The 13,104-nt window shown below is 36.5% G+C and overlaps 1 protein-coding gene across 1 annotated transcript in view; it reads left to right on the forward strand.

Moving 5' to 3' along the window:
* Nucleotides 1-13,104, forward strand: part of tafa3b (TAFA chemokine like family member 3b) — a 140,351-nt gene that overhangs the window by 86,236 nt on the left and 41,011 nt on the right. Inside the window, exon 2 of the mRNA XM_053503131.1 lies at nt 886-998. Within this exon, the coding sequence (XP_053359106.1) occupies nt 887-998 (112 nt within the window). The 5' untranslated portion in view covers nt 886. The remainder of the gene's footprint in view (nt 1-885; nt 999-13,104) is intronic.

Here is a 13,104-nt window from a genome sequence, read left to right on the forward strand (position 1 = left end):
CATGAGGACACTTTTTTAATGGAAAATGTAATTACAGGTAACCTTGAGATCGTCTGGCATTATGCACATCTGTATTGAGAGTACTGTATGCGCAGTTACCGGGATTACACACATGTGTTTTCCTTTACGTTATATCTGTTTACACTACACAGCAATTGCCCGGGTTTGAAAAATGTGGTGTGTTTTAGGAATTTTTAATAAATAAAAGCAGCTGACATTTTTCAGAATCGATCGCTTGAAATTAAATGCACTGGAAATCAAATAATTATATTAACTATAATCTATGTTTTGACATTAGTGCTATCAGAAATATAATATATGTAAATATAATAATGTATATATATATATATATATATATATATATATATATATATATATATATATATATATATATATATAAAATAATATTTAGATACTTAAATTTGCAATGTATATTAATATATAATTTGACAGCCCTGAATATTGACAGCACTATATATACAGTAAACACAGGGTGCCTAAGACATTTGCACAGTACTATATATATACATACATACATACAAATTAATAATAATAATAATAATAATAATAGATAGATAGATAGATAGATAGATAGATAGATAGATAGATAGATATAGAACTTATAACACCCTGAAAACATAAATTTCAAAAAAGTAAAAAAAAGAAAAAGTAAGTACAATTACGCAGACATTTGTCTAAAATATGACTATGATGACTTTTTTATTATACTATAAAATTATACAGTATTATAATTATACTGTGTCATCTGTTCTGGTTGGGGTACTTTATTATTTCCTCATTTCTGTCTGTGGTAGCAGGTAGTCTTAAAACATAGAAACCTTTTAGATAACATTGTGCATGTGTGTATGTGTGTGTGTGTTTTAGAATGCGGGAGCGGGATGTACAGAGTATGTGTGCGTGGCTGCTGCTGCTCACCTTGGCCCTGTTGTCTCTTTGGGGGCGTCTGGCTGTGGCTTCCTCACACCGCAACCATATAGGTGAGTTAAAGTTCAGTTTGGATACTGATCTTATTCTATACTATCTGAAATAAAAAAAAATTAAAATGTGTTTGTGTGTGTATATATATATATATATATATATATATATATATATATATATATATAATTCTGTTATTTGACTGTTCTTGTAGGTACCTGGTAAATAATAGGCAGCATTTAGAGTAGATCATGTCAAGGTCAGGTTAGCTATACTTTTTTTGTTACCAATTTTACATTTTCCTGAAAAACCTCAGACCATATGAAGCAGTGTATGGTAGAGTACTGTTCACTTTGGGCAAGTTCTTATATTGGAGGTATTAAGCATGTGACTGATTTGAAATAATTTTGCAATTCTTTGTATAAAGATTAGCTTATTTGGTGATAAAGGTCTGTGGTCTTTATCATCCATTACCTTGTCAATTGTGCAATTACATGGCTATTGCCTCAATAATTACTCCTTCACTATGTCTTAATGCCTAACTTATTAAATGCTAAATGTGACATTTTTATGGGAGAACGATTATGGGTTGTATGAAATTACATTTTGAAAGCATTATACTGTATGTATGTACAGCCTTGTGTGTCTTTGTGTGAGGGAAGTGCGAAAAAAAAAACGGGTGATGTTTATTACATTCCTTAATCCCGGTATCTTCTGTCTGTATTTATGTATGATATCTGTGCGTGTCTCATTTTTCAGATGACTTATTATGATTGGAGGTGTTTTAAGTGGTAGTATTTCAGAATCAGCCAGGGGTAAGGGAGCAGCTGTTTAGATAATTGTGTCCCCCATCCTATCCCCCTACAACTTCTCAAAAATGTGCACATCTGTATTCTGTAGAACTTCATAGGTGACTGTTTATGAGAAAAAAAACAAGGAACAAAATGGAAATGGGGTGATAAGGGAAAGATGTGAGGATAAGACAAGTGGAGAAAAACTAACAGAGGGAGAGGAAAAAAAAACCCGTATTTTGATCAAACTAGGAGATCTTATCCGGACGAAACTGGGAAAGGAATGGGCCGAGGTGAGAATGGAGGGCAGAGAAATGAGTCTGTCAAGAATTTTGAACACAGAAGAATAATGTCTGACTTTTAGTGTCACTGTTCTTGTCCAGAGTTTCTAAGCTCCTTGCTCTGTGTATGTGTGTGTCTCTGTTTGTGTCTGCGTCTTAAATAGATGATGTCCAGTGCCCTCATGTCCTGTAATGTATGTGGCCTTCCTTTGACATGTCCCAAATACACCCGTCCAAATCCTAAACTCACTATATAGTCAATGGCACACAATCAATAGTAAGACAAAAGTGTCTTAGGTCACATTGGTTTAAAGCCCAGTAGATCATGATATGTGACAGACCTTAACCATTTCTCACACCGCTGTCCTTGCGTCCTTCGTCCTCCTGCTTCCACTTCTACTTCACTCTCTCTGCCTTTAATTCACCGAAGTAAACACTTCAGGGCTATTTTCAAGAGTTCTTCTATTTGACACTAAAAGTTGTACACATATAAATAGTTCGGATAACAAAGCATTTAATGTTTGCTAATGCTAATATTAATTTATTTGTTTCAGCTTTTAATGAAATACAATTATAAACATGTATTTTTCTTAAGATTTGGTTTTAAATAAACTTTATCAAATTTTAAATAAACAAAATTTCTCAAAGAAAAGGACATTACTCCAGTCCTCAGCAGTCTAATCCCTGTACCCTTTGCAGAATATTAACCTGTTCTTGATGTCTTTCTTGGAGAGGAGTGGCTTTTACGCTGACCTTTTTGAAATGTATGAAGGTGTGCAATAATATCAGTAATGTGTCATGCCAATAGTAAAGCATCCTAGGACCATTCATCTGTGGGGTTGTTTCCTAGCCAAGCAAGTGAACTCGCTCACACTTTTGCCATTACTAAACAATAGGACATAAAAACATTTTCTGAGAGCAACTTTTCCCAACCATTCAAGAACAGATAAGTAACAAACAATGCATTTTCCAGCATGATGGAGCACCTTGCTATAAGGCAAAAGTGATAACTACCGTAAGTGGCTCGGGAAACAAAACATCAAAATTGTGGGTCTATGGCCAGGAAAATCCCTAGACCTTAATCCTTTTGAGAACTTGTTGTCAATCCTCAAGAGGCGGGTGGATAAACACATTTTCAGGATATGGTCTACAAGTTGATTAACAGCATGCCAGGGTCAATTGTAGAGGACTTGAAAAAGAAGGGTCAACACTGCAATTTTGTCTATTTGCATAAACTCAATGTAATTGTCAATAAAGCCCTTGAAACTTATAAATAGTTTGTATTCTTTAGTATACCATAATAACATCGGCCAAAAAGATCTAAAAACTCTGATTTAGCAGACTTAAATATTTGATTTTAGCAGAAAAAAATAAATAATAATTCCCCCCACCCCCCCCAAAAAAAAAAAAAAAAATCATTTGTATAATTTTCAAAATCTTTGACCACGGCTTTGATTTAATTACAGTATCTGTTATGTAATTTAAAAATTTGTCCATAAGTCTAAGCAGAACAATTAATAATACCCAGCTGCAGTTTTGAGAAATATCCAATGATTTGTGAGATCCGAAAATGTCATTTATGCTGGAGTATTTCACTGTCCCAAGAACAATCATTTTGCAAGACATATTTTAATGGCATTTTAAGAGGAAGAACTAAAAGCAAGAATTTTATATTTTGTTTTTATGAATTCAATAGTGTAAATGAGTGTATGTGTGTGTATGCAATCTAATCCTGCAATGGACTGGAACCCTGTCCAGGGTGTACCCCGCCTCGTGCCCCAAGTCTCCTGGAATAGGCTCCAAGCCCCCCGCGACCTTAAATACAGAATAAAACGGTATAGAAGAGGAGTGAGTGAGTGAGTCAGTGAGTAAGTCAAAGAGTGGATCGAGTAATATTCCTTTAAATGACATCTAATTTCTGTTTTGCATGAATGTTTTCGTTGTGATAAGTAAGTACTAAATTCTTCTTATTGTATAGGCAGCTCTATTGGGGCGAAAAGGGCTTTTGAAAATAGGATGTGTCTTGTAAAGGAAGGGTATATTAACAGTTCATTCATAAATTTATATGATTGAATTTGTGCTCATTTAAATATAATGTGATGAAGGATTTAAAGACAGTTCAGTAATTTTTTAAAAAGTTTTTCTTAAGTTTTTTTAGTTTGTTTTCCTGGCAAAAAATTGGTAAAAAAAAAAAAAAAAAAAAAGAATTATATTTAGCATATTTATCTGTATCACCCCAGGATTTTCCAATAAGTGTGTTCATACTGTAATTGATAACATTTCAATAATTGGTTTAATTAAGAAGAATATTTAGTTTTTTCATTAATAAAAATGCACACATACCGTAAGAGATAAGAATGAAAACGAATAAAAAGTGTGCGTAAAAGTATGTTTCATTCCTAACCATTCATATATATATATATGAAAATACTTGAAAAAAGTATAAAAACTGGAACAAAAGTACTGTAACAGATCTCTGGTACAGACTTTTGCAAATTGCGTGTGAAAACTGCTTACATCTAATGTCACACTACTGTTTAGGAGATGGTTCGTTGGTAAAAAAAGAAATTATAAATAAATAAAGTCTTTTTGTTTAACCTCATTATGATTAAAATAAGAGTTAATAGTATTTCAGAACATACTGTATTGTAGATTTGTATAGATACAGTATATATTCAGTTATTTGTCACATGCACCTTTTAGCACGGTGAAATTATTTTTTTTACATATTCCAGTTAGAAAGCTAGGGTCAGAGCGCAGGGTCAGCAGGGATACTGTACAGTCCCCCTGAAGGAGATAGGCTCAAGGGCTCCAGAGTGGCAACTTGGCGGTGCTGGGGCTTAAACCCAATAACCCACAGCTGTAACCATTTAACCGCAGTGGTGGCAGTAATTACTGACAGTTATATTATTTTACATTAATATTACTGTTGGGTTTCCAAGCAATAAACCAAACAAAAATTCACCACATCAGTGGGAGATTGCAAAATCAGTCATGTTGCCTGAGTGGGAGGGATGCCATCTTGTGTCAATCACAGTTACACTAGCCAGTAATGGGCATCTGCGAGCTTGTGTATGTGGAAGAGGGCTGCTAGTGCTTTTCTCTAAGTGCGTTCAGCTGCCATGTGACAGAACATGTGCAGAGGAAATGATAAGTTTGTCTGTCCTTACGCGCTTCAGAGGAAGCATGTGCTGGTTCTTACCCTGGCTGCTTAGAAGCTGTGATGTGATAGGGAGACCGAGTGGGTGGAAACTGGGATATGACCAAAAATAAAATGGTGTTTCTCTGAAAATAAAAAGAAACTAATATTAGCTAGATCTCTAGCTATTTTACCATATGGACTTCTAACGAAGTAATAATACAAATAAGAACCTGGGATTGTGTCAGCTGTGTTGGCGGACTGTACTGGTGTCTGAGTAAAGACATAGCCTAGCTATGTAATTAATCAAAGCCGTGCCAGCTTGGTGCAATATTTAGAGGATTTAGAGAAAATACTTGAGTTTGTATAAATGTTTTTATGTGTGTGTGTGTGTGTGTGTGTGTGTCATTTTTACTAAAAATCCCCATCACGACAGAAACATGAACTTATACTGTGGGTGCAACAGTTAGTGTAGGGAGAAGTTCTTTCTTTATGGAAGGAAATAATCCTTAAATAACCTCTTGAGAACCGATATACATCACTGTTTGAGTGTGTGTGTGTGTGTGTGTGTGTGTGTGTGAGACTAGGCTGGTTTGTGAAGTCTCTCCATATGGCCCAAGAGAGAAAGGCAGGATGGAAATTAAAAATGTGACATTTTCATGTGCGCTGCTATCCCACACTGCTCTGCTCCATCTGTGGTATAAAACATGTAGGTCACATTCAGCATGCCATTATTACACCACCGGCTTCAATAGTACACACACATACTCACACGCAAAAAAAAAACATTTATTAACCTTCAGCCAGACTTCAGAGCACTTTTATCTTTATGCAGATACACACACATAAGCGCACAGGTAGTACACACAGTACAAACACAGACTCAAACACGTACACTCATTTAAACATTGTTTTTCACACGTTTATCATGATCAAACAACATTCAATTGAAAATGTATTATTGATGGGAATACACATCATGTGCTCACTGGAAGTGCAAGAAATAATCAACTCACTAAAATCAATAACCAAAATAATTGCCATCAAATTTTAATGTCTGTTAGTTGGTGACATCATGGTTTTTTGGTGCTCACTTGCTGAATGAGGTAACAGTAGTGCAATGGCAACACCTTCGATGACAGAAACCTTCAAAGTCTGGGAGCATTTCACTCTTAGCTTGGCCGGCATAAAAGCACATCTGTCATGTCGGAGCATATGAACAGGAGGACCATTAACTCTCTGGATAATGAATTCTTGTCTTAATAAGTTAGTTTGCTATTTATCCCTGTGTTTAGCATTAACATTTGGCCGAAGTATAGTAAACAGTCAAAAGTTTGGACACACTTCCTAATTCTATGGTCTTTTCGTAATTTTTACTTCTTTCTACAGTACATCGAGAATGCAGAAGGCGTCCAAAATATGCAATAATCTCCTTTTAACAGTTGACTGCTACCTGTGTTACAGTATGTAAAGTCTTTATAATGGCTCTAATCTGAGCTGCTGTTAATTGCTTATACAATGTAGCTACTCATTACAGCTGTTTTACCATGCTACACCTGCATTATTACTGTGTAGGATTATGTCATAGGATAAGTATTTTTTGTGTGTGTGGTTGTACAGTATACTCACATTAAACATGTGTGCATATCCGATTTAATTTGGCACTTCTATCAAAAACTTTTTAACACTTGCACAGTCATACATTTATTCGATCATATAGCAGCAGCAAGTCATGCTGTTACGGGTCATGAGTTCACATCATACATCAGACTGGGGAAAAAACCTGATTGTCTTTGTGTCTTTTACCCTGCCATGGTTGTAAGTGCCAGACAGGTTGGTGTGAGTATTCCAGGAACTTGGTGAAATTCTGTGATTTCTTTGAATACGAGCTAAGTCCACTTAGAAGTGCTTCTGCAGCTAGCAATGGATTGTTGATGAGAGAGGTCAAATTTGGGTTGTGAAGAAGGCAAAAGGTAAATAAAAAAATTCCAAATCCACAGTAGAACACACAACACATACAGTATCGTGTTGAGCAGTGTTGGGGGATGTTACTTTTTAAAGTAACTAATTACATTACAAAATTACTGTCTTTAAAAAATAATCAGTTACATACATTACTTTATTAGTAATTAGTATGTCCTTTTCATTGCAGAAAATAAAAACTCCTTTGTGATTTCTCATGCATGTTGTTTTAGTCAAGACCTTCATACTGTAGTTATTTTACCATCATTACTAGCAAAGTTTGGCCCATAACCTGTTAACTACCAATACCCCTATCTCACCTATGCGGTTTTGCGCAGTAGCCGTAAGTACGGTTCATCATGATTTACCGCGAGTTTTGGTTCTGTGATTAGGTTTCTTTCTTTCTTCCTCGCATAGGTGAGATACAGTAGGGATGGAATAACAGCAGGAACAGAGGGGGCGTGGTATTGTAGGACGACGTTCACACACACACACACACACACACACACTAAGGGATTGGGAATGACTGCTGTCTGGCTCATGGATTACATAAATTGTCTAAAAAACGGGTTACATTTTTGAAAAAGCAACTAAATAACTGAGTACTTAAATGGTGGATCTAACACATTACTCAGTACATCAAAAAAGTAATCCACGTACTCTAACGTGTTACTTTGTAACATGTTACACCAACACTGGTGTTGGGACAGATCACATTAAACTGCAGAAAACAACAAGAGTCACTGGCTTCAAACTTTGTCCCCATTCAGATTATTATTGTGAGCATTATTATTGTTGAAGCTTTTGACTCGTATCTGCATGAGTTTATGCACTGCGCTGCTGCCACATACAGTACAGTAATTGGCAGATATATATTAATGTGGCTGGTGAGTATACTGTATATGTAACTTAAAGATATACAATTACTGGCTGCCTCCTTTCTTTTACGCAATCTCATGCAGTCCCTTTGAAGAAATTATAAATGCAAAATAGTATTTACCTTAATATTAACACTATTTGGTTTTGTTTTTCAGAGGCATTAAATGTCAGCTCCAGAAACAGCTTACCTTTCTGTCGCAACTGCTGTTCCCTGTTTTCCTATTCATGTGACTAATGAAGCATTTCAGTCTACATTGCTGAGCTTTTCATTAGAAAGACAGAAAAACAACAACAACAACAACAAAACATTTTAGTCTAGCGTTCAGACTGAGTATTTTGGCTCAAGGAGGCAAATTTACAGCTTACAGACCAAAAAAAATCATTATGGCCATCTGTTCATGAGTGTAACTCGCTTGTAACTTTCCATGCACCTTAAATAGAGATGGAAAGTTGTCGATTACTTTTAAGGGAAAAACAAAAAACTGGTCTGTTATATCATATAAGATAGTCTGTTTCCCCCGTGGTTGGTGGGTTTCCTCCAAATACCAACGGTCCAAAGACATGCAGATTAGGCTACAGTAATTGGTTCTCCCAAATTGCCCATAGTGTGTGAATGAGTGCGTGTCTCTTGGGATAGACTCCAGGCCCCCCCATGACACTTTATATAGGGTAAAGCAGCATAGATGATGAGTGCAAGGATGCAAAAACATATAAGGTGCTGAATTTAATGCCACTGTTGTCACTGGAGGCGGCACGGTGATGTAGTGGTTAGCTCTGTCACCTTGCACGTCCAGAGTCCGGGTTCGATTCCTTTTTCTTTGTGCATGGAGTTTGCATGTTCTCCCCATGCTGGTGGGTTTCCTCTGGGTACTCCGGTTTCCTAACACAGTCCAAAGACATGCAGAGGAGGCTAATTGGTGTTTCCAAATTGCCTGTAATGTGTGAGTGTGTGTAGAGTATGTGTGTCCCCAGTGATGGATTGCCACTCAGTTCAGGGTGTACCCCGCCTCATGCCTTACAGTACTGTAAGTCTCCTGGGATAGGCTCCAGGCACCCCCGCAACCCTGAATACTGGATAAAGCGGTATAGACAATGAGTAAGTGAGTGGGTGTTGTCACTGGTATTATACTCATCTGGTAAAATTATTTTGTTAAGGACAAAACCATTGACTGTTATTGCAGTTAATCTACACTTTAAAAGATTTAATAGTTATCAATACTACCATCAAAACTGTTACATTTCAGTGTGGTATTCAGTATTGACCCATGCTATATGACTTGAGGGAAACCAGCCTTGCAGCTGATGTCGATGTAGATAGGAATAAAAGCTCACTCAAGTCGCTGACATTTGACAAGCTGTTGGATGACAACATAGAAATTAGGAACAGATGAGGAGAAGTAAAATAGCAGGCGGAGAAGTAAAGATGCTAGCACTTTCCGTTCAGAGTACACCATCTCCCAGATTGGATAGTCATCAAAATGTCACTTTTTATCCTGAGTTATTTATTCAGACTGCCTGCCTGTGCTGTTATTCGCTGCTCTACTGTAGGTCTGGGTTGTAGGAACATGAGCAAAAAAAAAAAAAACAGGGCCACAGGATATTTGCTTGAGAGTTGAGTGTTTGCAATCAAAGCTGGGAGAGAGCTTGAGAGATGTACGCTTGGAGAGTGAAATCCTGACCTCTGCGTTATTGGAAAAGGCCCGAAAGCTCTCGCCAGACGTTCAGACTCTGACATTCATATGTTCTTTCCTCACCTCTGGACTTCTGTTAGCCTGAGTCTGACATTTAAAAACATAGGATGTAAGCTCTAGCTTGTCTGTGCCCTTAGCTAATACAAGGAAACACACCAGCGTTTTTTTTTTTTTTTTTTTACCTCAAAGAGACTGTTATTGTTTTTTGGAACCAGATGATATAATTTTTTTTTTTTTCAAAAATATTAAATATTTAATCAACAGAGGTTTTTAACTCCATCTTTAATGGACTTTTGCTTTTCAGTGGGCTAATATCTTGCAATTAACAGTGAAAATGGAATGAGACAAAGGAAGCACTAGCAAAATGATGATTCAAAGTGTTAGTCTGGCAGATTTCCATTTCTTTCAGTATTAATCTTTCCATTTTGTGCCAATAAGTGAGGACATGCACACTGATATTCACATGATTATTTCGCTTCTGGTAAAAGATTTATAGCGTTAACCCTTCTTTTTTGGAGGGAGGGTGGGGGGGTGGGGGGAACGTATGCTTTGACTCAGTACAGTGTGAGAGATTACCGGATTACAAAACGCTGTTAACCTGCATGTGCTTCCAGCTGGCTGTAGATTACAGCTTTACTGAAGAAGCTTCTGCTGCTTTGTTGCTGGCAAACAAACCAAGAGAAATGATACACAGAAGCAAAAAAGCGGGATAATGAGGTTGAAAGGTGAAACCAAACATGCCAGGGGTAATGTGTGACACAAATATGCATAAGATGTTTTTTTTTTTAATACTTTATTCCCATTGTAGCTTTGAAAAAGAATAATACTACCCAAATACAAATAACTGTTCTTTTGCCTAATGCAACATTAGCATTAGATACTTACACCCGGCATGGAGAAAAAGAGAGAGAGAGACATATCCATACAGAACCTCCCTTTTCTTTATCCTTCGTCTATTTCATATTTTTTGACTTAATATCTAAGAGAACAGCTGGGCAGGAAGTGATGTCAATAAGAGCACTGTTCTGTCCATCTGTTGTAAGCTTGGTGTTACTGTATAACATGATCTGGCTGCAGGATGTCTAGAAACACTATTTCTCTGAAGGCAGGCCCGTGATCGCTCGCATCCAGATGGATCCTGAAGGCTGACGTTGCATCATACGAAAAAAGAAATCTGCTTATCGGAATCCGTAAACATAAACAATAACTGCTCATCGCCTGCTGCGCACACAGAACCAATATCTCAGCAAAATCGTAGTTCCACATATGCCTACAAATAAACACACCCCTTACTGTATTTATCTAACCTATGTTTTTTTATTTATTAAGACATTGGACACACAGGTCATATACAGTAGCATCCAACCATCTAATTTATCAGTGTTTCAAGATTCAAGACCTGACCTGTAGTATGCCGTTCTCACTGTTTGACTTTTATCCCCTTTCAATTGTGCAGAATAACAGGACACAGTTATGAGAGTAAAAACTACTTTTATTTTTCTACTGTTTATAATCCCCTGCTACACTAATGCACTTATCACTGCGTTTCGCTAGTGCTTGGATCCCTGAAGATAAAAAGGTTTCTCAGTACTCCAGAGTCATGATCGGACTTCCTGCTTCACGTCTCAAATGCTGACCTCATGGGAATTCTTTTAACAGCCCAGACATGTAAAAGTTGCTTAAAACAAGGTCAGAACTGTACAGTACAGGGGATGTGTCAATAGCTCCCAGTCGAGTTTCTATAATGTGCAAGCGGTGTTTGTGAATGATTGTTTCTACAAATCTTTTCTATGCACCATTTAAATTAATATATAATTAACAAATATATAATTAATATATGATTATTTTAGTAAAAAAAAAAAAAAAAAACTTTACGATTGAAACAGTTACTTAGTACTTGAGTAGTCTTTTCACCAAATACTTTTTACTTCTACTTGAGTAATATTATTTTGAAGTACAGCTGCTCTTACTTAAGTACATTTTTTTGGCTATTCTACCCACCTCTGATTGTATGGCGGATGCTTCACAGAGTATAAGACTTGCGAAAAAAAAGTCATTATTTAAGAATGAAAAGGTTATGCTATAGTGAATCTTTCTCTATAAACATGGTTGTGAACATTCCTGGAAATAGACTTGCTTGTTAGCACTTTGTAACTGTTTTTCCACCATAGGGAAGTAATGTAACAAGCTACAATTTCTAAAAAAAAAAAAAAAAAAAAAACACCTTCGCAACTGTGGCAACTAGGAAGATTTGGAATTGGCTTTTGAAACAACTTATTAAACACATTATTAAAACCTGGAAGGCTTAGCAAATCACCCTTGTGAGAAAAATGTGGACAGGAGAAAAAAATGAATGGAGAGGATTTACTGTAAATACTTGGTTAATTTGCAACATAAAAAATATTAAAGAAATCATAGCTATGTTAAATATTGAAAGTAATTCTTTATACACATTGTCAGAAGAGTTGGGACTAACAAGCTGTGGCCAAATGAAAACCACTTGTTAGTAAGGCTAATTAAAAAAAAGGGCTTAAGTTCGCTAGAGAGCATCTCATGAGACCTGATTGACCCTGTTCCAGAGCAATGGCCTCAAGGGAAGAAGAGAAGCTCATGAAGCAATGAACACATCATACGTAGTGAGCACTGAATAAGCCACTGGATGCAGTGTTACGATCTGGAGTTGCTTAAGTTGGTCAGGTCTAGACTTAGCAACATTAAGTGACAATGAAATAAAGTCAGCTGACTACCTAAATGCACCAATAGGCAACCTCTGCATTTAAAAAATGAAGCCAATGTAAAAGTGCCAAAGTGTGAAGTCCACTGTGGGCTGGCTCCAAACGAGAGTGTATCCCCATGGTCAAGACCTTATGCTAAAATGCTAATCCACCCTTACAACAGGAATAAACAGCCTAGTACAAAAAGAAAATGGTTTCCATAGCTACAGGTACATTTTTATTTTATTAATCAGTTAAAATTGTATTAACCATAAAATCTTGCATAATTTGCTGATTTGAGTGATAGCTGCATTGCAGATATCAATCAACCTGCTGTCTGCTACAGTATACATCACTTTAGCTAACCAGCTAACTCAAACTATCATACCATAACTTACCACAAGACATGTAGAAGTTGACACAATTGACATGTAGGGTATTGATGATCGCATTCCATCAAATGCTTTAGCATGTAAATTAGTATTAGCCCCCATAGCATTTTAGTTAGGCTAAAGCTTACTAAATTGTCTTCTTTATGGCTTAACTAGTTCCTGCCAAGATGGTTATAACCAGAGCCCTCACATTTGAGCTTCAAAACACCCATTCTCTTTAGAGACCTATAGGTGACATCACGGAGGGTTTGTCCAGTTCTTTCTTGTCCAGTCTCTGTAATGTACTGAATAACCAGGTTATTTCGTCTATGCATTTTTT

Source organism: Clarias gariepinus, chromosome 9 (assembly GCF_024256425.1).
Source record: "Clarias gariepinus isolate MV-2021 ecotype Netherlands chromosome 9, CGAR_prim_01v2, whole genome shotgun sequence".
NCBI classification, from domain to species: domain Eukaryota; kingdom Metazoa; phylum Chordata; class Actinopteri; order Siluriformes; family Clariidae; genus Clarias; species Clarias gariepinus.